The 24,467-nt window shown below is 49.4% G+C and overlaps 3 protein-coding genes across 3 annotated transcripts, besides 3 other annotated features; 2 read left to right on the top strand and 1 right to left on the bottom strand.

Annotated features, from left to right (window-relative positions):
* Positions 1–2,445: part of a sequence feature (Protein overlapping with rRNA (FOXG_22741, KNB20061.1) was converted to a misc_feature.) that runs on past the window's edge.
* A 50-nt stretch (positions 2,446–2,495) lies between these two features.
* Positions 2,496–4,355: a sequence feature (Protein overlapping with rRNA (FOXG_22741, KNB20061.1) was converted to a misc_feature.).
* A 109-nt stretch (positions 4,356–4,464) lies between these two features.
* Positions 4,465–5,032: a sequence feature (Protein overlapping with rRNA (FOXG_22741, KNB20061.1) was converted to a misc_feature.).
* A 1,667-nt stretch (positions 5,033–6,699) lies between these two features.
* On the top strand, positions 6,700–14,796 carry FOXG_17294 (uncharacterized protein; the record flags this gene model as incomplete). The annotated part of the gene is made up of 1 exon (XM_018397302.1): positions 6,700–14,796. One exon carries the CDS (start codon positions 6,700–6,702, stop codon positions 14,794–14,796), a length of 8,097 nt encoding a protein of 2,698 aa, XP_018258105.1.
* Positions 14,797–19,521: 4,725 nt separating this feature from the next.
* On the bottom strand, positions 19,522–20,796 carry FOXG_22740 (uncharacterized protein). Its single transcript, XM_018403152.1, has one exon. The coding sequence runs from the start codon at positions 20,239–20,241 to the stop codon at positions 19,639–19,641; it is 603 nt and encodes a 200-aa protein (XP_018258104.1). The 5' UTR covers positions 20,242–20,796; the 3' UTR covers positions 19,522–19,638.
* A 1,000-nt stretch (positions 20,797–21,796) lies between these two features.
* Positions 21,797–24,202, top strand: FOXG_17293 (uncharacterized protein; the record flags this gene model as incomplete). Its single annotated transcript, XM_018397301.1, has 3 exons — positions 21,797–21,932; positions 21,984–23,296; positions 23,360–24,202. 3 exons carry the CDS (start codon positions 21,797–21,799, stop codon positions 24,200–24,202), a joined length of 2,292 nt encoding a protein of 763 aa, XP_018258103.1.
* Between the last annotated feature and the right edge of the window lie 265 nt (positions 24,203–24,467).

Below are 24,467 nucleotides of genomic sequence, written 5' to 3'. Positions count from 1 at the left end.
TCAGGGCTGCAGCTATCTTCAAAAGAGCAGTTTCGTCCTGATATGCTCGTGGGAAGGTAAAGTTCAATCCAGTGGGACCATCAAGCGCCTTGAGAGCCTCCACGTCCCATAAGGTCAGCCCTGCGAGCGATGTCAGAAACTCCGGTTTTGCCGTTTGAGTAGACCGTGACGCAGTCCACATGAAGTTTAAAATATCTTTTCCATTGGGGAAGGAATCTCGCACTCGGATGACAGCAACCAGACGCTCCCATCCTGGGAAATCCGGTACAAACTGATCCGAAAACTCTAAAGGAAGTTGTTCGATGTTCAGCCAAGCAGCGGCCGGGTCATTTGTCTGCGAGCGAAATGTGAACAACCAGTTCAATTCATCAACGCCCAATTTGAATCCCGCGACTATCATCACCACCTTTTCAAGCAGTCTCAGAGCCTGAAACTGGGCAGGGAATCTAGTAGGAGTGACAGGAATGAGCTTGTTGCTAGCAGCGTACGAAGGGTCCCGGAAAAGATCGTTCAAGGTCATAGCTGAAATATGAAGATAATGCGACAGGAGGGGATCGATAAGTCGTATTGTAAGACCCATTGCCTGGCCGAGTTTCTGCTGGATCGCTTGGTTGCTTAGGCTCTCAAGAAGGTAAGGGAGTAGCTTCTTGAGGACCCTCAAGAATCGTTGTGATGTACTGGCGCCATTTGTCGTATCCACTATGAAGGATATATCGGAATCATCCAAAAATGCATCGCCATTCGCCGGACTCCAATTCAAGGGCGCATCGTACAGGTCTTGAATGATTTGCTTGTATGCTGTATCAGAAACACCGGCGATGAGGGCCTGGCGCTCGGCATCATGCAAAGCGCCAACTGAGTACAGTTTGGTGGTTGCACTATCCCAATAGACCTTCTTTGATAGAGCCGTGGGGATGCTTACTCCAGCAGGAATGCTTGTCAGGGGTACCGAAAATAGTGGAACGGAATAAGTACGCAAGTTTCGAGTAAAGAACAAGCTAGGCATCAACGAGAGCCGATCTACTGCATTGATGAAGTCGGGAGTGGCATTAGCAAGCCCTTTCAAAGTGGTTTTCTCATCTTCACTCATGATCCGTGAGAAGGTTAATCTCAATGTGTCCTCGTTGTAACTCAAAGCCTCTCCCAGGCTATCCGGAAAAATCAAATTCGAAGGAAGTGGTTGCTCAAGCGCCGTCTCATAGGATTGCGAATTGGTTATGATGCCGATTGCTGTGGCAACAACAGTGGCATCCCAATTAAGCAAAGAAAGCTTTTTCTTGGTGATGTCTCCCTTCTTGTCATCGATATCATCCGAGTATGTTTGATCAATGGCCACTTGCTGCAGATTTGAACGGATATCTGCCAGGATAATCACCAAAGTATCATCTGGCATGCGGATATCTTCATCGGGCCGGGTGCGATTTCTCAATATATAGTCCACCTGGGCAAGCGAAAACGGAGAGTTTCCTAGTCGCTGTACTCGTTCAATAATGGCCACGGTAGCCTGAGGAGACTCAAATGGCTTGACGGCCATGAGCTGAAGGATTGTAATGTAGTCTTTTGCGATCAAATCCAGCGCCTGCATGAGGGTCACATGCCGAAAGAGACTGGAGAGGTTATCTAAATTCAAGTTATCATCAGGCACAATATTTGGATCTTTCAACAACAGGTTCATATCAGATGTACTGATGTTCAGAGATGCACTGATAATGGGTAAATTCTCACGGAGGGTTCCAGCCAGCTTTGAAGGATCTTTGGGCAGGATGAAATCGCCACGGGTGCTGATTGTTTTGTTGCGAAAGATCCGTTCGTACTGACTGCCAGGGGCTGGCAAATCATCGTCGTCAACGACGTGATCTCTGTAACTTGATCTTTCCAGTGGTTGCCAGAATGCAAGGATCTGATCGACAGGAATCCCCAACCCATCAGAGATTCGTTTTATGCAGGAGATCCGTAATAGGATTTTCCTAAAGGAGTCTGTGTCTGATGGAAGTAGTTTCGAGCCCATAGCTCTCGCAACATCTATCAACGACCACCCGTCAAGTTTACGCTGTAGCCGTATCATTCTGATTAGGTTGAACAGAGACCCATCCCCAGCCTCAGCGAGACGAAGCTGACTCAAGGTGCATGTATCGACTGGAGCGCCTTCGACGGCGACGATGTTCAATCGCGATTCCGAGTCGAGGACAAATCCAATCTCCAGACAATTGAGAAGTTCCGAATAAGTGATACGAGTTTGTTGGAGAAATACATCCACTCTACCTGTTACTACAGAAAACCAATCGCCAGTCTGAATCATATGAAACTTGTTGGCGGGATCGGGAATAGAGGTGCTCGCATCCAAATTCTTTTTTGCGAAGCCGAAGAGTCTCCAGTAATCGGTAAAGGGTGCGCCGGAGGAACCGGAAACACCGAGTATGATGTTTGTCTCGGATGCTGTGAGACCTAGATGTTCTTTCACATAAATGTTCTTGGATCGGAAATTATCTGTGAACGATCGGCAGTCGAGAATGTTTCCATGATTTCATAACGGCGGACGTCTACGTGAGCTAGATACGTTCTCACCGTTTCCATCCACAAATCGAACGGGAGATCCAACGGATACACTTCTTTGGACACCTGGTCGTAGGCATTTGCATTAACATACTGGGGATTGGCCGCAAGTTCGGCAGGCGGACCCCTGGTCTGTCGACTTCGAGATCCAGCGTGGATAGTGTTGTTAATATTGTCGAAGAAGTAGGTGTAAGCCGGTTCATCTATTGCCCATGAATGGCCGGTAACAAGGACGTTGACCACGGCATGGTCGGATAACGGAACCGGTAGGTGCGGTTGGAGGAGGGGTGCCAACGTTGCCAGATCTTGGTTATCCAAAGCCCTCGCCGCAGAAACTGGTAGGTCGAATGGCGCGAAACCTTGCACCGGACTAATGTAGTTCTCTAGAATCTCGAGAGTAAGATCAATGTAGGGCACAGGAGTCTTCATGTTTTCACAAGTCAATTGGATCATTCCAAGGTCTGCGCGCCGTTCAAACAAAATATCTTTGGCATTTTTGAAGGCTCGTTCCTCATTTGGTTTCATGTACTGTTGCCAAATGACTGAAGTAATTTTGCCGTTCTTGTCTCGAATAGTCTTCGTGTCATCAATCAGCAGCCTGTTTTGCAAGAAATGCAGGATATCGACATAGTACGCAGTAGGGCCGGTCATGGAGCTGCAATCGTCGCATGAACACGAGTCAACGGACCCAAAGAGGGTTTCCCAATCCGGGATAGCCTTCTGAGCAGGAGCAGTATCGATCCACCACGGCAGCCAGTTAGGCAGTTTGGGGACTCTCCATTTAGAGCTAAAGTTTGTCCACAGGTTGATTGCGGCTGCGTGATTCTGGCGCGCTTTTTCAAACACGCCTATCGCATCTGACATGCTGTCAAATCTTGAACTGAACGAGTTGAGGAACATATTGCGTCCCATTCTTGAGATTTGCATAGCTGAGGTTACGTCGTTCGCCAAGAGTGTTCGCATTTGCGTGTATCGAGGAGCAATGGCGTAGATGCGCTGGACTTTCGACAGTTGCAATTTCAAAAGATCGGGGTTATCGATTCCCTTCAGCGAATCCGGGTTAGCGGCCACAAAGTCTGCAAGCCGCATAGTCGTCATCTCGAACTTAGGGTTCTTCTGTAAGAAAGTCTGTATCTGGGCCTTACCATCCAGAACCGAATGTACTTCGTCATCATCGGGGTCCGCCAGCCTCCTGCTGATAAATTTGGTGGGGAAAGTATCCTCAAGGAGATTTACCATCCCCTTAGCATAGTTATTGGCTTGCAACTCTGCTCCGTCTCCGGGTACTGAGCTAGGAACACCAATATTGGATTGCTTGACGAGTTGCAGCCAATCACTCTGCTTATATTTCACAAGGTCGGAGAAGTCCTTGATCTGTCCAGCTGCTTGGCGCCTTGTGAGTTCCTGGACAAGCGGCATATGTGTCATAGTCGCAATTCCAACTTGTACGTTGAATTGCAGGTTGCCAGCTTTGTCCTTGAGATCCGGATTTTCTCTAACGGAGTTCCAGAAAGATTCAGTATTTCCATCAAACTTGGAAAGCTCTGCGATGAAAGAACTAGGCTTAGGCAACGTCGCAGTGAGTAATGCTCCTAGAGGCGTCGGCACTGAACTACCTGATGAGTCAGGTGGTGTCTTGATAGCCAACTGAGCTCCACAAGCTCTCAAGCTAGAAATGGCAGCGGCGAATGTGTTGGCATCCATAGTGTCAATGAGGTTCTCGTCTATGGCAGTTTGAAGTGCTTTCTCCAGGGACTCACCTAACTTTCGTTCCTGATTAATGAAAACATCCTTGTGAAATGCTTTCGCAGTAGTTAGTCTTCAATAAATCCAAGAATTTCAGCTCTGACAATTGAATACTGATGCCCCCCACTGTCCGCATTAATTATTACTGCGCTCCTAGAAACCAACAAAATAGGACCACACGTCCTATGTCCCTGCTCTTGTCGTCCTCGACCAAATCTGCGATTCCAAGTTTGGTCCGTTCCAGAAGTGGTGTGATAGCTGCAACAAGACGTTTGAACTCTGAAGGGCCGACAACGACGGCACCTCCGATTACTAGATTTATGATCTCCTTCTCTGACGCATTGAAATGAATCTCTGACATGGCCAAAGGCTGGCCTTCAGATAACGGAATTGCCGAAGCCGATAGTTGGGCAGCGGTGTGCTTAGGTGGCGACGGTTTAGGTGACCCTGGTCTATAAGATGGTTCCGAAGACGATCCTGAGGAGGAAAACCACTTGTAAGCATAAACCTTCAAATCTGCCGTTCTTTTCTCTGCCCTGCTGAATTGATCGGCTTTGTATTTGATCTCGTAAGATCCATCCTTGGGAGATATCTTGGTCATCCCGAGACACTGCTCATTGCGAAGATCAACGTCAAACGCGCGAGCCTCGACATCCTGCTGAATCGAGCCATCCACCTTGGTCACCTTGCCAGAAACAACAAAATACGCTGGGGTGTTAGGGTTAGATGCCATCTTATGGAGTTGGAGCGTGATCAGCCTCAATCGAGGGTGATGGAAATTTCCAGTGTCATAGATTAGAGACTTGTGATGTAGATGTGTGTTTCCCAACTAGCCTACTTTCAGTGCTGTAGCGTTTGAAAAGGCGGACGTTGTGGGTGAGGGGAGGAGACGTGCAGAGACCAAACGATGAACGACCACTACCCTGATGTTGGGGTGATTTGAATGTAACGGGTGCCTGCCATGGGATATCCGATTCGCACATGGCAGTCTCACCTCAACATCTGCAACGAAGAGGGAAGATCTTTGCGACTGCAGTTATGGTGCTGGTGGGGTTCGATCCTTGTGGTCAGTGAGGGGCTAAAATTAGGTTTCGAATATATCATAAGATGCTCGTGTGTAAAGATAGCGGCATTCAGCACGAATAGGGAAATTAGTACGAGCAGCTGAAAGAAAACGCACGATGGTTACAGATGAGCAGACCAGTTGAAAAGGCTGAAGTTGTTTTACCGAGACAATTATAGTAAATCGTGGCACTACTAGAACAGCAGTATTTCACGAGATTTAGAGAGTCAGCGCTAAAAGCTGAAAGTTGAAAGCAAGTAAACATCCATAAAATAGTCGGATATTTCCGTAGGCAACACTTAGGCCAGCTAACGCCAGTTAACAGTGCAGGCCACCACTCAAAGCTAAAAGTAAAAGCTAAAAGTAAAAGCTAAAAGTAAAAGCTAAAAGCAAAAGCTAAAAGCAAAAAGCTAAAAGCAAGTAAATATCCATAAAATAGTCGGATATTTCCGTAGGCAACACTTAGGCCAGCTAACGCCAGTTAACAGTGCAGGCCACCACTCAAAGCTAAAAGCAAAAGCTAAAAGCAAAAAGCTAAAAGCAAGTAAATATCCATAAAATAGTCGGATATTTCCGTAGGCAACACTTAGGCCAGCTAACGCCAGTTAACAGTGCAGGCCACCACTCAAAGCTAAAAGCAAAAGCTAAAAGCAAAAAGCTAAAAGCAAGTAAACATCTATAAAATAGTCGGATATTTCCATAGGCAACACTTAGGCCAACTAACAGTGCAAGCCACTACTTAAGGATTAAAATGCGATAATAATAGAAACGAATGATATCTGATTCGACAGAACTACAGTAAGTTGGGTAATCAACGGAAATTGGTGGCGAAGGTGAATGGTGGAGGTTGATAAGAGACCTGACTGCTTCTGCACTGTGTCTGCACCCTTGGTAAGGTGATTACCATCAGCATCCCTGCCCGGATTGTGCCTGCAACATCACCTCACTCACTGGCTGCTCTACTTCTCTTGTTATTGCCTTACCTTGTCTGCGGTATCCATTGCTTCACTCTTTTACATTTGGCTACCTTCTATAGTGACACAACATCTCTTCCTGCGGTTTGGTCAATCAAGGTATGGCCGTTACCTTGCACACATCCTCTCCTGTGCAAAGCACTCTGGTTGATCAACTTACTATCGACCACTGCTTGCCTGGGCGCTGCTGTGAGAGTTTTGGTATAAACTGGGTGCCCATTTGAATTCCCTTCTGGGCGGGTTGCATACAATTCTCTGCCCAACCTTTGGAGTCCCGTGGTGTGAGAACACGGCACTTGATAATCTGCTAATCATCGGCTCAGAAGCCCTCAGTATCAAGGAAAACACGGTATACTCCACAGGATGGTGGTAGCCAGAAGCAAACCTGATTCCAGCGACCCGAGGGGGCAGAGCGTGGGTGATGCTAAAGGAGACGGAAGTAACAAGAACACTTCATCCTCCTCTACCTTGCTCCCCTCAATCTCACTCCCTAAGGGAGGAGGTGCAATTCGGGGCATCGGGGAGAAATTTACTGCTAACCCAGTCACGGGAACTGCTTCCATGACTGTGCCTATCGCAACCAGCTCTAATCGCTCTGGTTTTGGTCCGCAACTCTCTCTCTCGTATGATTCAGGAGCAGGAAACGGGGATTTTGGATATTGTTGGCATTTATCTCTGCCTACCATCACTCGCAAAACTGATAAGGGATTGCCCCGGTACTACGATGTCGAAGACTCCGATGTCTTCATCCTCTCCGGCGCCGAAGATTTGGTACCGGTCCTTAGCCCAGATGGCAGTCGTTTCACGGATACGACCACGGCATCAGGTTATGCTATCCATCGCTTTCGACCACGCATTGATACGCTCTTTGCTCGCATCGAGCGATGGACAAGCGATGAAGGCGACATTCATTGGCGTTCCATCTCCAAAGACAACATCCTCACGATCTATGGCAAGGATCAAGAATCCCGGGTTGCCGATTCGGATGATCCGCAACGGATTTTTAGCTGGTTGATCTGTGAAACTCGTGATGATAAGGGCAATGCCGTCGTGTACGAGTACAAGCGTGAAGATGGCACAAAGGTTAATCTGACAGAGCCTCACGAGCGTAATCGTGGAAAAGGGGGTGATCTTCGTCGCATGACTGGCCAGCACGTCAAGCACATTCGTTATGGGAACCGCGTGCCCTTTTTGGATAGCACAGGTCAACGACCACGGCTGCTGACCAAGGAGAGCATCGAGAGTGTTGGCTGGATGTTCGAGGTGGTCTTTGATTACGGTGAGCATAACGCTTCATCTCCGAAACCAAACGATGCCGGAGAATGGCTCTGCCGCCACGACCCCTTTTCGTCATACCGGGCTGGGTTCGAGGTGCGCAACTATCGCTTGTGCCAGCGAGTGCTTATGTTCCACCACTTTCCCGACGAGCAAGATGTCGGCCGAGACTGTCTTGTGCGATCAACCAATTTTGTCTACCGCAACCTTCGCAACAACTCGGATGACAATCAACAAGGCCACCCCATCTGCTCGCTCATAGCGTCTATCAGTCAGAGCGGCTACAGACGCCTCGCTGAGGGCGGCTATCTTAAGAAATCCCTTCCACCACTTGAATTTGAGTACAGCCAGGCTATCCTCCGGAACGAATTGAAAGAAGTCGATGCCAAGACTCTGGAGAACTTGCCCGTTGGTTTGGGCACGGACTACGAGTGGGTGGATCTCGATGGTGAAGGCGCATCAGGCATCCTTACTGAGGAAGGCGGCACCTGGCTCTACAAGCGCAACCTCAGCCCGTATCCCCCGGGGATGGCCGACAAGGCCGACCAGAAAGCGACAGCTTGCTTCGGCGCAGCCGAGATTGTTGCCACCAAACCTGCTGTGGGCATATCCGATGGTGCTGGTACTCAGTTGTTAGATATCAGCGGTAATGGTCACCTGGATTTGGTGCAGATGCAAGGCCCTTCCTTTGGATTTTATGAACGCAACGAAGATGACGATGGGTGGGAGCATTTCTGCGAATTCAGTTCTTGGCCCAACCTAGATTTCAAAGATCCTAATCAGAAGTTCGTGGATCTTACGGGTGACGGCCACGCCGACATCCTGATAGCAGAAGATCGGGCCTTGATCTGGTATGCTTCCCTGGCGAGAAAAGGCTTTGCACCACAAGCCCGGCAGCTCCTGCCTTCGGACGAAGATCGCGGCCCACAACTCCTATTCTCTGACCCTACTGGATCGGTCTACATCTGTGATATGTCTGGAGATGGATTGTCAGATTTGGTACGCCTTCGCAATGGAGAGGTTTGTTATTGGCCCAACTGCGGTTACGGTCGCTTCGGTGCCAAGGTCACCATGGGCAATGCCCCCTATTTTGACTACCCCGATCTGTTTGACCAACGTCGCATTCGCTTAGCGGACATCGATGGCTCGGGTACTTGCGATATAATCTATCTGGGTGCAAAACAAGTCGACATCTACTATAACCAAGCTGGGAATAGCTGGGGTGCACGCCAGTCTCTCGAGATGCCGTTCCCTTCCACGGACAGCTTGTCGTCAGTGCGGGTCGTGGATCTGCTTGGAAATGGCACTGCTTGTCTGGTCTACTCGTCGCCACTGCCTGGAGACTCCGGACGGCAGATGCGGTATACCAACTTGGTAGGAGAGCACAAGCCACACCTATTGATCAAGGCAGTGAACAATCTTGGGATGGAAACCCACATGCATTACGCGCCCTCAACCAAGTTCTATGTGCAAGACAGGGCAGCCGGCAAACCCTGGGTCACAAAATTACCCTTTGTGGTGCATGTCGTTGAGCGGGTTGAGACGTTTGATTTGGTCGGCCGCAACCGTTTTGTTAGGCAGTATAACTATCACCATGGCTACTTTGACGGCAGCGAGCGCGAATTCCGTGGTTTCGGCATGGTCGAGCAGCTCGATACAGAGCTGTTCGGAGCCTTCAATAGTGATGGCCGCGAGGACATGCTGTTCAACGCTGCAAATGAGGAAGAAAGTTCGCAGATGCCACCCATGCTGACGCGCAAGTGGTTCCATGTTGGTGCTTTCGCCGCACACGACCGTATTTCGGCCCAGTTTGAGCATGAGTACTACCGTGAGGGAGATGGTCCTCTCGGGGGGCTGGGCGATGAACAGCTGCGTGGCATGCTCCTAGCTCCTACAGTGTTTCCTGCCGCGCTACACTTGGCTGATGGCACCTTTACGCCGCACTCTCTAACAGTAGACGAGATGCGGGATGCCTGCCGGGCACTCAAGGGCTCACTGTTGCGCCAGGAGGTCTACGGACTGGATAGCAGCCCGGCTGCTGGAAGACCATACACTGTCACAGAATACGCCTTTACAATTGATTTACTCCAGCCTCTGAGCGGCAACAAGTTCGCGGTGTTTGCCACGCATGCGCGTGAGCAGATTGACCTGCACTACGAGCGAAAGCTGGTGCTTGTAGATGGCAAGATGCGCGCTGATCCGCGCATGAGCCACTCACTGGCGCTCGAAGTCGATGCTTGGGGCAACGTCCTTCGTTCGCTGACTATTGCATATCGCCGGCGCACTCTCCCTGGTGCTGATGAACTGGACGAGCATCAACAAACACACCTCACGCTGGCGGTGGCTCGCTTTGCCAACCGTACGTCGGAGACGGACTGGCATCGTGTCGGAGTTCCTGTCGAGTCTCGAGCATACGAAATTGTCAAGCCGCCTGAGCCAGGAATCACTGACATTCGAGTCGATCTCTTTGCCTTTGATGACATGGCCAGGCTTACAAGGCAGCTGTTCCCGCTGCAGCTGGATCAGCCAGAAGACACAATAGTATGGCCTTATGGTCAATGGGACTGGCGCCGTAATCCTGCACATGCTCCTCCTGACACACGTCTGCGGCTGATTGAGCACACACGCACGCTGTACCGGAAAGACGATTTCTCTGGCCCGCTTCCCTTGGGCCAGATCGGGTCACTGGCACTGCCGCTGGAGAACTACAAGCTGGCCTTTACGCCGGAGCTGGCATCAACGTTGTTCGTGGACAGCGGAAAGTTGGTGGCAGCAGAATTGGACGCGGTGCTACGCTACGAAGCCCGATATGTGCATGTCGAAGGCGATGCGAACTGGTGGCTGCCGTCTGGTCACATGTTTTACTCTCCGAATGCCACGGATTCGCTTGAGCAGGAACTGGCCTACGCGCGCCAGCACTGGTTTCTCGCGCTTCGCTATCGCAATCCCTTCCACACGGGTGCGGTGAGCACCGATGTCTCAGTGCGCTATGATGCGTATGATCTTCTGATACAGGAGACGCTTGATGCGGTGGGAAACCGTATTACTGTCGGCGAACGAGATGAAGCCGGCAATGTGGATCCGACCAAGCCCGGCAACGACTACCGTGTGTTACAGCCCAGGCTAATCACTGATGCCAACCGTAACCGGACAGAAATGGTTTTTGATGCGCTAGGGCTTGTGGTGGGTACGGCAGTGAAGGGCAAGAGTGACACTGTCGGGGACTCGCTGAGCAGCTTCGAGGCGGATCTGTCTTCGACACAGCTTGATGGCTTTTACGATGCCGCTGATCCTCACGTCCCCGCGCCCAGTCTGCTCAAGAATGCTACTACACGTGTCCTGTACGACTTTGATCACTTCAGCCGCACTCGAAAAGCACATCCCGATAACCCAACCCAGTGGCTGCCAGTCTACTCGTGCATCCTAGCTCGCGAGACTCATGCCAGCGATCCCGTGCCCCAGCGTGGTCTCCAAATTCAAGCCAGCTTCTCTTATTCCGACGGCTTTGGTCGCGAGATCCAGAAGAAGATACAGTCGGAACCGGGGCCAGTTGTCGAAGGCGAGCCCGTTGTCAGCCCACGTTGGGTAGCTACAGGTTGGACCATTTTCAACAACAAAGGCAAACCTGTGCGCCAGTATGAGCCCTACTTCAGCCAGCTTCCTGTCAGCATAGGCGGCCATCATTTTGAATTCGGTGCTCGAACCGGTGTCAGCCCTGTTTTGTTCTACGACCCCGCCGAGCGGTTGGTCGCTACCCTGCATCCTAACAACACTTACGAGAAGCTGGTGTTCGACTCGTGGCAGCAGACAGCCTTTGATCCTAATGATACAGTTGCCGCACAGCATACAGAAACTGGGGATCCCCGGACCGATGCAGACATTTCGGGCTATGTGGCGGGATATTTCAAATCACAACCAGACACTTGGCAGACGTGGTATCAGCAGCGCATCACTGGGGCCAAGGGCACATTGGAGCAGAGCGCCGCAACGAAGGCAGCACAACATGCCAATACGCCCACCACCAACTATCTGGACTCGCTGGGTCGTACAGTTCTCGCCGTTGCTCACAACAAAACCAAGTACAGCGATACTCCTGCAGGTCAGCCGGCCATCGAGGAGCTGTACCACACACGTGTCGTCTTTGATATTGAGGGCAACCAGCGGGAGGTTTCCGATGCCAAGGATCGTATTGTTGTACGCCATAACCACGATGTCCTTGGCAACATTGTTTACAAGTTCAGTATGGAAGACGGCGAGCGATGGATGCTTAATGATGTGATTGGCAATCCAGTCCGCGCCTGGGATAGCAGAGGCCATATCTTCCGCACGGAATACGACCCACTTCGTCGCCCGTCCCGCTTGTACATTACGGGATCTGACCCGACCAAGCCGAACCAGGAACTTCTCGCCGAGCGCTTGGTGTACGGTGAAAAGGTGCCTGATGCCGAGTTCAACAACTTGCGCAACAAGCTCTATCTACACCTCGATCAGGCCGGAAGTTTGATAAGCAAATCCTACGACTTCAAAGGCAATCTGCTCGTAGCTTCACGCCAGCTGGCGCGAGAATACAGACAATCGATTGATTGGACAACAGTCAACGCTGCTCTGCCAGCCGACACCAGTACTGAGCTTGTTGATCTTGCTGCGCTTGAAGCGGCCCTCAGACCAAATGTAGAAGAAGACGTCTTTGAGAGTCATACAGCTTATGACGCCCTCAACCGCACTGTCCAGGCGATTGCCCCACGTAGCAACCGGCCAGGAGCAAAGCGAAATATCACTCAGCCTGTGTATAACGAAGCCGGCCTCTTGGAGCAGATACACGTCTGGCTTGACTATTCGAGCGACCCTGGTGGCTTGCTGGACACGAGTACCGTACCCCCTTCTCTCGCAGGCGTGAGTAACATTGACTATGACGCCAAGGGGCACCGTTTACAAATCTTCTACAAAAACGGCGCGACCTCTCGATACAGGTACGACCCAGAAACCTTCCGAGTAGTCCAAATATACACACGGCGCGGACCAGCCTTCAGAGAGGATTGCGGCGGCGATCCACCTGAATCCCGATTTCCGTCCCCTGAAGCACCTCCTCCAGCTACATCCTGTGGGCTGCAAAACCTGAATTTCACGTACGATGCAAAAGGCAACCTCACCAACATCCGCGATGACGCTCAGCAGAGCATCTACTTTCGAAATAAGCGTGTCGATCCCAGCGCGGACTACACGTATGATGCGACGTATAGGCTAATCGAGGCAACGGGCCGCGAGCATCTAGGCCAGGGTGGGGGACAACGTAATCCGCCCACCACACCTAACGCCTTCAACAGGTTTCACACCGGGCTGGATCATCCCAATGATGGCAAAGCCATGGGCACGTACTTGGAGCGATATGTCTATGATGCGGTGGGGAATTTCAAGTCTCTGCGACATCTTGGAAGCGATCCTGCCAATCCAGGCTGGACTCGCAACTATCAATACGAGGAAAACAGTCTCATTGAGGACGGGACTCAAGGTACATCGCTGAAGTTCAGTAATCGCCTGAGCAGCACAACAGTTGGTAGCAACGACCCGGCCACCGAACGATATGCTTATGACGCTCATGGCAACATCATCTTAATGCCTCATCTGGGCAACCCAGCGAACCAGCAAGAGGGCAACATGCACTGGGACTATAAAGACCAGCTGCGGCAGGTTGAACTGGGTGGCGGAGGTACGGCTTATTATACGTATGATGCTCGGGGTGTTCGCACTCGAAAGGTGTGGGAGAAATTGCCAGGATTGGTCGAAGAGCGTATCTACCTTGGAAGCTTCGAGGTATTTCGGCGGCGTAACTCTAGTGGTATAATCACACTGGAACGCGAGACACTGCATATTGTGGATGATGAGAAACAAATCGCTCTAGTGGAGTCACGTACGCGTGACACGGTTGGCAACGACCCTGCACCACAGCAACTGATCCGCTACCAGTTTAGCAACCACCTGGAGTCATCCTCTCTCGAGCTCGACGAGCAAGCACAGATAATTTCCTATGAGGAGTACACCCCCTACGGTAGCACATCGTATCAAGCGGTAAGAAGTCAGCAAGAGACACCAAAGCGATACCGTTACGCGGGTAAGGAGCGCGATGAAGAAAGCGGGCTTTGCTATCATGGGCTTCGGTACTACATGCCATGGTTGGGGAGATGGGCCAGTCCAGATCCAGCTGGACTCGCCGATGGTGTCAACATCTACTGCTATGTTCACGACTCGCCTACCGCTTTGGTCGACAGCGAGGGAACAGAATCTACAGATCCACTAGAAAGAGACATTGTCTATCAAATCGTCACGATTGATAAGCCCGGAGACGTAGGCGTGTTCTGGGACAAACAAGTCCGCCCGAACCGTCAGGACTGGGCACATCCCCTCTCCCAGCTCGAGAAGGATTACATCCAAGCATTCACAGACTCCAGCACCCCCAAGCAAATCCAGATGCGCTCCGCAGTCGACCCCTCCCACCTCACCGCCGAAGAGAAAGAAGCCTCCTCTCGCCTCTTCGGCTCCGGCTCCGACGCCCCAGCACAATACGCCAACTTTGAGAACCGGCGTCGCATCGTCGGACACTATGTCTGGACGCACCCGGCAACGGTGCAGCTGCAGCTGGGGTGGTACCAGTTCTTCCGCGACGTCAACCCGCTCCACTTCGCGCTCGAGCGCGGCTGGCAGATCGGCAGCGGCAAAGAGATGTTCACCGGCCACGACGTCTCGCGACTCGGCGCCGCAGGCGAATTTCTGCTCTCGCTGGGAGTCACGTACGGGCTCGGCAAAGCCGCGTCCATGGTCGCACCCGAACCTCCCACAGGCCCAACTCGCGCGCTTACCGATCCCATCTGGGACCTACCCCGCGAAGGAGGAGGGATGCGCATTAACGGGCGCTGGTACACGGAACACGCTCTGGAGCGCATGGCACCCAATACGCCGGAGGTCCGCTCGCTGATCCGGACAAGGGTGCAAGCGCGCTTTGAGCGGCTGGGCTTGAAACCGGGAGATCCGATGTATGATAAGATCTTGACGAAGATGGTGAAGGAGATTGATCCGAGGGGCATCCCGCCTTCGGTTGTGGAGGCGGAGATTGCGAGGCCGGGATCGACGAATGTGAATGTTATTGCGACGAAGCATGGAGAGAGGGTTATTACTGTTATGCCTAGGTAGGGAGGGGAGAGTGTGAGATCGGCCATGGGGAACATGAAGGCGGAGGTCAAGCCAGAGGAATACTGGGTCGGAAGTATCGCGGCAGCAATGCAGTCGGCAGGAATTGAGTGGATGCCAGGGTGTGAGGGAGGGAAGCTGACGCACCGGCAAGTTGTGAGTTGTGATCAAGTGGATGTCACAGATCAATGATCAATGTTGAGCTTTGGGTTCCGGGTTACGGCCTTTACATCTGGGGAGTTTGTAATTTACTCAACGCAACAACACCACGATATTGGTTCACACACTGGAATATGAACTAAGGGACTTTTAATAATACGGAAGATTTTATTTTACTGAGAAAGTAGGTCTACCCCCCATGGGTGAAATCGGGGGCAGTAGACCCGATTTGCAATTACATACAAAATGAAAATACGCTATTGATGACATAGGGTAGACCCGATTTGAAAAGCAGGGGGTAGACCCGATTTAGTATATAATGAATAAAATAAATAAAACCAGTGTCAATTGAAAGGTAAGTTCAAGGGGAGTATTTTCCCAAAGTATCAATCAATTTGAACCCAAATTGCAGCCAAGCGATGCATTTGAAGTTTGGCCGTTTTTTTTTTTTAGTGGTTGAAAGTGACCAGGGGGGCAAGCATTATGATTGAAGTTCAGCAGGTCATAGACATCGACATCATGAAAAAGGTGACTAGACATGGGCGTAGAGAGCTGACCAAAACTACTTTCCATACACTATACACAATCTCAAGGTCATTTAGATATTATAAAAGCTCATTTTATCTTTATTCCTGCTCTCGTTGTGACGTTATCGCTCGTATTAGTTGTGAACGTCGTCGTCGCTTCACCAGCCCATAGCCAATCAGAATTTCGTGGTCAAAACTAAACCTGATTCGATTTTCGTGGTCAAAACTAATCCTTCTTTGAGCTAGCGCAGCATGTACCCGCGCTAAGTCTGTTTAGTCAAGTAATCTCCACATCTGTGGCCTTAGGGGGTTCACTGATGTATTTGTGTAAGTACTTTGTTTGCTTCATCTCTATGCGTCCCAAACCTCTCACCTATTCCTTGTGTTCAATAGTGCCTGTTGAGCCTTCGAGTATGGATCCGCCTCTTCAATCTGAGCTTGGGCGTAAGAGGCGCGGACGACCACGCCAGTACGCTACACCCCAGGATAAAACGAATGCAAACGTAGAACAAAGGCGAACAAAGCGGCAGAAAGCAACTTCTGCCAAGAGGGACCAACAACATACCCATTTCTACGACGCGAGTACTTCATCATCACTACTGCCTATTCCACTTCAAATCGATGGTGGAGCCTCGATCCAACGGTCTGATCATCGATTTGAGAATACCAGCATGATATTGTTGCAAGAGTCCCCTACTGTACCAATTACCCCGCGTATCGGGTCCTGATACACGATTTGATGGTCCGTGCCCTACTGTACGCAGTCGTGGCGGTAACATGACAGGATACAACGCAACTGGCCCGTGCACGTTGCTGGGTCATCTATATTAGTTATTTCACATCACATAGTTATAGTTTTATTTATCCCCCTTTTCTCTTCCTCTTCTATTTCCCTCTTCTCTTATTTGGTTCTATTAATAATACTATCTAGATCTCGCCAGATCCTACTCCTTACTATTATAATAGAAGCAATACTCGGATCTGGATCCCGCCATACTTATATCCTACTATATTGCTTTTGTCATGCCTACCTCTCTCTACCCTCTTCTTGATACTCTCCAACTCTTCTGTGATATGAAGGCTTGTCTCCTGATTTTTCTATTACACTTATCTACAATAGCAGTTTCGCAATTGCCGCCAGCGTCGGGGTAGTATGTCTGTTATACGACCGGTAATGTAGCCTACGAATGGCCGTTTTAGTCGGCCGCCTGAAAAGAAGATGCAGGTTCTGCCAAAGTCCAATTTACACCGTCCTACAAGAAAATAGCTAGCTCATCTTTCTGTTTCATTGCTAAATGTCCTAAAGTGACTGGCGATTTCATTATATACCTTCTCGGGCTTGCCCTAGCATTCGATGCTTCTCCTCAGGGTTAATCTAAGCATGAATGTGGATTCATCGTGATCTTAAGTTGAGGACATGTTAAATGACTTCTTCTGAGCTTGACTAGCTGAATGACGGGAGTGCTTACTATTTAACACGGCTGAAGAGGGGAGTGAGGGGATCACTTGCTCTATCTTCGAGGCATATGGGCCTTGTATTCTGTTACTCTCTATTTGTTATAAACGCAGCCCTTTGCTAGCCCTCCTTTAGGGGGTTCTAGCTTTTGTTGCCTTTGTTTGCAGAAGCCAAAGGGAGCGATGCGATGGAGATGATATACTTTTTTCTTAGTTAGCAATTAAATGCCATAGCTTAGAACAAATAGAATTGTTAGAGAGCAACCTATTGTCTATAATCTTATTTTATATGTTAATAAGGCAAAATATAACTATAGGATATCTTGCCAAGTCCTGCCACCTTTGACGCCTGGGCGGCTGGCTTGTTGGTTAACTTTCTATAACCTTAATAGTCTAAGTATCGATCTAGAAAGTGGAAAGCAAGAGCAAGTAAATTATATTAAGTTCCCTTAGCAAACCCGAGTAGGAAAGTACAGAGTAGTTGTTGTGGCAACCTCTTTAAAAATGCAAAGTCTAATCTTATATTAAAGGTTTTATTCTAAACTTATTCTTCTATATGTAAGCCTACTAAGTGAAAGAACTTAGGACCCAATCGTCTCCTTTCGGGCAACTCGGTTGAGATTTTGGATGTAGGTGCGTAGCCGGATCTGAGAAGCCGATCGCCTAGTGCTTTAAAACATTCTTGAGGAGAGTATTATAGGCAGAGGCAGGAGCGTATATCTGCGCTGTGGAGTAGGCTTTTAGAAAACATAAAATGCCTGCCTCCATGTTATGTAGTATGCTCGTTGAATCGCTAATGAGCAGCTGGCGACCTAGACTTCGGATAATAGGCCATTCTTCTCGAAAAATTCTTTGTTACAAAGAATGCATAACTAGCTAACAGTATGCAAACGGCCAGTTAAGGCTTAAAGTGCTTATGCAAGCCCGGTTAAGCACCTACTACTTACTTATAGTCGTATTATACGAATTGATGGCAATCTCAGGAAAGTCCCTAGTTTAGGCGGGACGGAACAGTAACCAAGAAACCTACAGTGATCTATATCAGTACTGATCAAAGGAAATCTTTGTCTGCCTGGAGTTTCATGCATTCCAGTCTTGGGCCTTCAACGTCCCCCCATTCTTGGCAAGGGTAGGTTTCCTTTCGCTCGACCCCGAGGGGAACAGGGTCAGTTTGGCCAACAACCTTTCGATTTTCATGCCTGGTAATGGCTATGACGGCGTCGGTAGATATCCTATATTTTCATGCCATAGGGACCTCATATCTGATACTAATTGACTGCTCTTCGCGGATTTCGGTGAGTGTTGCATTTGCGGGTTATTCATATCCTGCCTCTGGCGGCCTTTTCGCCGGCCTTTTTCAATCTAACCCTGCGCAATTAGAATGATGTCTTTAGAGACTGAATTAATCATATAAGGATGCGGCGCACAGGTCGAGAGACGATATTCAGGGATACGCGTCGCGATATCCTGGTCTCCTCACGGAGTTGCCTGACTGCGAGGCTGACTGGTCTATGTCTCTCGGCGACTTGGATAGGGAAGTAATTTACGGCCTGGCTCGGGATGAGCGTAAGTTAGCATTAATAAAGGCGGCACTGGATCGTCTCCTGGGCCAGCAGGAAATATCCTGCCACTCAAACCACTTTCCAAGGGGCTTATCCTACTCGCCTCTTCGTGGCACTTCAGCATCAGTAACTCTAACACGCCTAAAGACTTTTTATCAAAGGCGCACCAGTTAGGATTATCATTGCCACAATAGTTTCTGGTCTGCTGCTAATCTCATTTTGTTACTATGCGATACAAAGTAAGTTGTTCATTTATCAGTTAGAATTTTGTTGTTCTGATATATATGAATTTTACTGGGGTTTTTATGTAGAGCGGCGTCGCGCGTGGAATGAATAAGATACATTCAGTTGGAACAAAGTGGCTTGCAAGTCACTGACTGCTGCCGTTTGCCTCTGGATCTTTCTCCTGATCAGTCGCGTGCTGAGACGACGCAGTGCGGTCAAGGTTAGGTCATGAAGTCAAGTTAGGGGTAGGAACGGTGAATCGTTTTGAGATCGAAATCAAATGGAGCAGAGTCTGAAGAGAGTGATATCTATCCCTATTTTGGCTATCTCATTACCCACTGGCTCGCTCATATGTACGATGGGCTGAGGTGTCCGGGTAGGCATGTGTTGTCTGTGAACTACCTGATATGACACTACTTGATATGACTGAACGTCACCCAGAGTCTCGTGCCACTAATCGCTTTCAATCTGCCTCTGGATCCTGCGCCTAATCGTCCTGGGAAACCCTGAAATTTACTACTTGCGTCGGCTGGCAGCCGACAATTACCTTTGTATGGGAAATTTTGTGGCGCTTGCATGACATGGGCTTGCCGACAATTAAAATGAGTGCAGCTGATGATCAGCAATATGGTCACCACAACGGTCTCAGTAAGTTAAAAATCAGGTAAGATATGATGATATCTATCGCAATATTAGATAGAATGCCAGTCATAAACTAGCATTTAGTAAGCTGAAATTCGGCAAAGGTTCATTATTTGTTCTAAGGTTAAGAGGCATTTCTCGCAAGCTTTTGGACAATTTGACTATGAACTTACTTTGCTCGGCTAAATTTTCTTTCCGAAAAGCTCCTTTTTATCCCTGCCTTGTTTTGCCCCGTTCTTGATTCAGTAATGACAATCTCATTGCCTTTCCTGCCCTCACTCATTTGAAGCTTGTTGCCTTGGTCCCAAAGTGCCCCTCTCTAACTCCTTCTTCCTCTGTTTCCTTCTCAATGTCTTCCGCTTCTTTTTCTCGCGCTTCCTTTTCTCGCTCTCTGCACTTTTATTTTGTCCAATTACGCCTGTCGAATGGGCCACCGCTGCTAATCCTACAGGCGGTTTACCTTTGAGAGGGTCCAACGCAATATCCTCTTCGTCCCGTTTCTTCACCGTACCCGCCTTCTTACTACTATTCATTTTCTTCTTCTTTTTCTTGGTGGTCTGAGTTAGGCCTGGCGACTTTTTGGCTGCAATCGATGTCGCTACTTGCGTGACTTTGGGCGGCAACTGTGCCCCCTTCTCATTATTCAGTTGGTGACTGAGCGCTTTACCTGTTTCTTCGCAGCCTACCTCTGAGTCATATGAATGATGATTAGGCTTCGCAGTTTTAACTTGTCTCCAGTATACTTTGATGTCCGGTATGCCAAAGGTGGTTATCCACAGCGACGGCTTATTATGTGGCCACATTTCATACGTGAAGTCGACGGCTGCACCCACGGTAGGATGGGCTATGACAATCTTCTTTACGGCCTGGTTATCCATCTTACCTTTGATAATAGGTTCTTCGTACAGTTGGTAGAACGATTGTCCAGAGGGATGGAATCGCTGTGGAGGGGGCTGCGATAGCACCGTGACTAGGTCACCGTAGGTGATAAACCAAGCGAATAATATGGAGGCTCCATGGATATATCTGGCACGTGCTGCTGAAGACTTCGTGCCATTTAGACATTGTGGATCAGAAGGGTTTAGCAGCGGACCCAAAGCCGTTATTAATGTCTAAAAATCATGTTTATCGGCCCAATGCTGGGCTTTCTGACGTAGCATGCCGCTCCATAGGACTTGGCGGTTTGCGACACAGGATTTTTGAAACTGTAAGTGAATTTTATTAGCTTCTTCGTCGGTTATCCAGCATCGCATAAGCTTCACTATCGCCATCGGCGGCTTCGTGAGGTCGAAACTTGTGCCATGGATTGGTGAACCGTTCGCTCTCTTTGGTGACTTTGCCATTCGATTGAGTCCTGTGAATTACTCATTTTGTAAGATATAATGAAAATAGTGTGCTTCCATAATGAGCAGCTTCTCGTCGAGGTTGCATTCTCTTATTTATGAAACAGCTAGTGATGTAATGTTCGTCATGGAATTGAACTAGCTATCGATTGTGTGGGGTAAGATCTAACCGTTTCTTTGCCAATCCCAAGTCGCGCTAGCTCTTTCAGGGATAGTCAATTAACCTTCACGTTTAGCATGAGCAGCTTGTTCTTATTATCCGTTTGACCGCACAAGGCTCCAGACAATCTTTACCGGCCTTGTGGCGGCATTTTTCAAGTCGAGCACTGGGGGGAGAAGGACCCATACACGAGACGTACGGTTCGCCTCATAGAAGCCTGAATTATATGTGCAATGGCATTTCAAACCGACATTTACAGAGTTTGGTACACCGATGTAGAAAGAGGTCTAGGAGGAAGAGTCGGAAGGCTGGCCAAGCGCTAAAAAATGGCGTTAGCGAAGTGGGGCGCCTCGGACAAATATCTCGGACGCTTCGGCTGCCGGCTAAACCCGCTTGCCAGACATGGCTCCTGTGGAATGGCGGGTAAAACCGGGGAGGAAGAGAAACTGAACCAACAACTGACTGCTGCCTGGGTGGCGAGAACAAGCGGAGACTGTCTAATCTCAACGCTCCGACCCGAGACGAAGCAAATTTGAATTTTTTTTTTTTTTTTTTTTTTTTTTTTTTTTTTTTTTTTTTTTTTTTTTTTTCCATTTTTCGAAAATCGTGACTAATAGACGCTCGACATGGACGTGTCGGCTTCATGACTTGCAACAACCTTGTAGAGCACCTGTCCTGGCTGTTGACCGGCCGAGCCCACTACAAGCCTGCAATACCACCGTTTCTGAGGGGCAGTGACGCCTCCCAAACTGGGTTGTCCCAGGTATAACATTCAGACTCAAAAACGACGACGCTTCCAAGCTGAACCATTCAGTCGACTTGACGACGAATCACATTTAAACGACGCTGTGAACTACATCTTATCGGCCGGGCGTGCTTGACGCGAGGTTTCGGGATACGGACCGGGTGATAGTGGAGGACGACGACACCATGGCCCGCCTCAAGTCGAGTTCGAGATCCAGGAAGCCCGGTCTTATTTCAAGGCCCCAGCAGCTTCTCAGCTCCTCTTCCATCACCCCTAATCGCTTGGCCCGACAAGATGCTTCTGCCAGGCGCACTAACCTCAGTAAGTACCTGAGTACCATAGAGACAATTTAAGCTAATTGGGTGTTTCCAGGCACATGGAGCCCTGAGCCTTGCAAGACACAAAGTCCACTGAAGAAGGCCCCGGCTTCGGCCGTAGTCCAAACCCTTCGTACGAGCAGCCCCGATTTCCCCGACCTCAACGCCGATGGTCTGGAGTACTTAGACCTAACCAACGATGCCTCTGAATTCTCTGACTCACTACCGTTCAACAGCGATGCGAAACTTTGCCGCGAAGATGACGTATCTCGACCCAAGCTAGTGGCCTCGAGCGGTAGAAAGAGAAAGAGCAGTGAAATCAGCGAGGAAGAATTCAACAACCTAGGCAATTTCCCAGCTATCTACGAACTTCCCGGTACCTATTCTCCCACGAGCCCTGGGAATCGATCCGGAACACGCCGAAGAGACGGATCTCGCGGCAGTCGAACACGCCGAACCCCTGATGGCTTCAAAAACCATCTGTCTACCGAAATTTCACCCATCAGTGAGGCGGACGGAGATGAAATACTATCGCCCTCAAGATATGTACACAGTCCGCTTGCTCATGAGCAGTCCCCTCGGAAATCCTTACCTGTCATCGACACTCAGCATCCCTCAAAGGGACCAACAAGCCCTTTGAAGGAGTCTGCTGTTAATTCTGAAGCTTCCAATCCAGTCCATCAGACCAACTCGCTTCCCCTTCGAATGGAGGATGGCAGAAATGAGCCATTCATTCCTGACTCCGACGGAGAATTTTTGATGCCCCCTTCCCATAATAGCTCAATCGCCATATTGAAAGTCTCTACGAATAAACCAGCACAAACTTGTTCTCAAGCAGGGTCGACAGCTATGCCTGCAGTCCAGCCAGACTTTGCTTCGCTCTCCCAACGCCTCATTCCTCCAGGAGTAGCCGCCCCTAGAGTGCGCGCCATCGCGTCAAACAGCTCGCAGACCACCAAGGCTACACCTGAAGATTCTTTTAATGAACTTCCCAGTAAAACCCATCCCGAATCAAGTCCAACATTGTTTCTTCTGAATCAGTTGAGTTCTCAACCATCGACCTTGACTAAGTGGAGTGAGTTCATGGACAAGCTCATTCAGCAAAACGATAAGAATTTCAAAAGAGCGATTAATGAGCGCTGGCCGAAGGAGAAGCGAAGTGAGGTTAAGTCAGAAAAAGAGCGATTGTTACGACAACAGAAGGCCTTCAAACAACTCACTGCCCCAACGGATGAGTATAGGGCGCTTTGTAGGAAACGCGAAGAGCTTACCCAAGCCATTACCCAAGCCTACGCCCAAGGCCTTGACACGGATGAGGACGAAGTTCGACTTGATGACCTCATCGATGAAATCCAAGCGGTGGAGCATGTCCTACTCAAAACAATCAATGGCACTGGGCTAGATGTAGCTGGCTTCCTTGGGACTGTCTAGAAACCAACGCATGGTCGCCCTCCTGCATCAGTCATTGTGAAGGGCACTCGACCAATGTTTCAAAAGAGTGCCAACATGTCTATGATGTCGAATGTTGCTACACTAGCAAGCGGGATGGGTCCGCGAGTTGTTCATGAGCCTCAGCTGCCCAAAGCTTCTCAGAACGGGCAGTACCCAGCAATATCAAGGATTGAGTTCTCACAAAGGACGAGTGCTATCTCCCAGGAAAACAACGCTGTTGGGGCTCCTCTTTTCCCGAAAGACACCGCAAAACCCTCCAATGCACCTTATCAGTCAAGACCGGCGACAAGACCATCAATGGTGAATCCCATGCCTGTGGATACAGAATTTGGTGTCGGTGACGACGGCTTCTCTGATCTAGATGAACTCCAGCTCCAGCCACTGCTCAAAGCTGCGAGAAACTTGGTACCAGGCAGTCGAAGTCCGCCTCAAGCGACATATCGTCACCCTAACGATGAATTCAGTGACTTCAGCGACGATGAGGAGATGCTTGCTTTTGCACAGGATTATGAGACCCGTCAGTCCCACGTTCCCATCTCGCAAGACTTTAGAGAAGTCTTCTCGGAGACAACTGGTAATGCTGCAGCTGCTGCAAAGCCTCGAACCTCGTCAACGGAGCTATTGACGTCAGTAGCGCCAGAGTCAATCCCTGCCGAGCTGATGAGACATTCGTGGTCATCTGAAGTTCAAAGGATGCTCAAGGACCGGTTCAGAATGAAAGGATTCCGCCATAATCAGCTTGAGGCTATTAATGCAACATTGGGAGGTAAAGATGCCTTCGTTCTTATGCCAACGGGTGGCGGCAAGTCTTCATGCTATTAATTACCGGCAGTTATCAGAACTGGCAAGACTCAGGGTATCACCATTATGGTGTCGCCCTTGCTCAGTTTGATGCAAGATCAAGTTGACTACATGAAAGCTCTAGGCATTCAGGCTGTAGCTTTTAATGGCGAGTACTCTGCTGAATATAAGAGATAGGTTATAACTGCTTTCGAGAATAGAAGCCCAGAGGACTACATTAAGCTCCTGTATATTACCCCCGAGATAATAAGAAAGAATACTACCTTCAACAATGGGATGCATACCC

Source organism: Fusarium oxysporum, genomic scaffold (assembly GCF_000149955.1).
Source record: "Fusarium oxysporum f. sp. lycopersici 4287 supercont2.44 genomic scaffold, whole genome shotgun sequence".
Lineage (NCBI taxonomy): Eukaryota > Fungi > Ascomycota > Sordariomycetes > Hypocreales > Nectriaceae > Fusarium > Fusarium oxysporum.
This window is presented reverse-complemented; position numbering and strand designations above follow the sequence as displayed.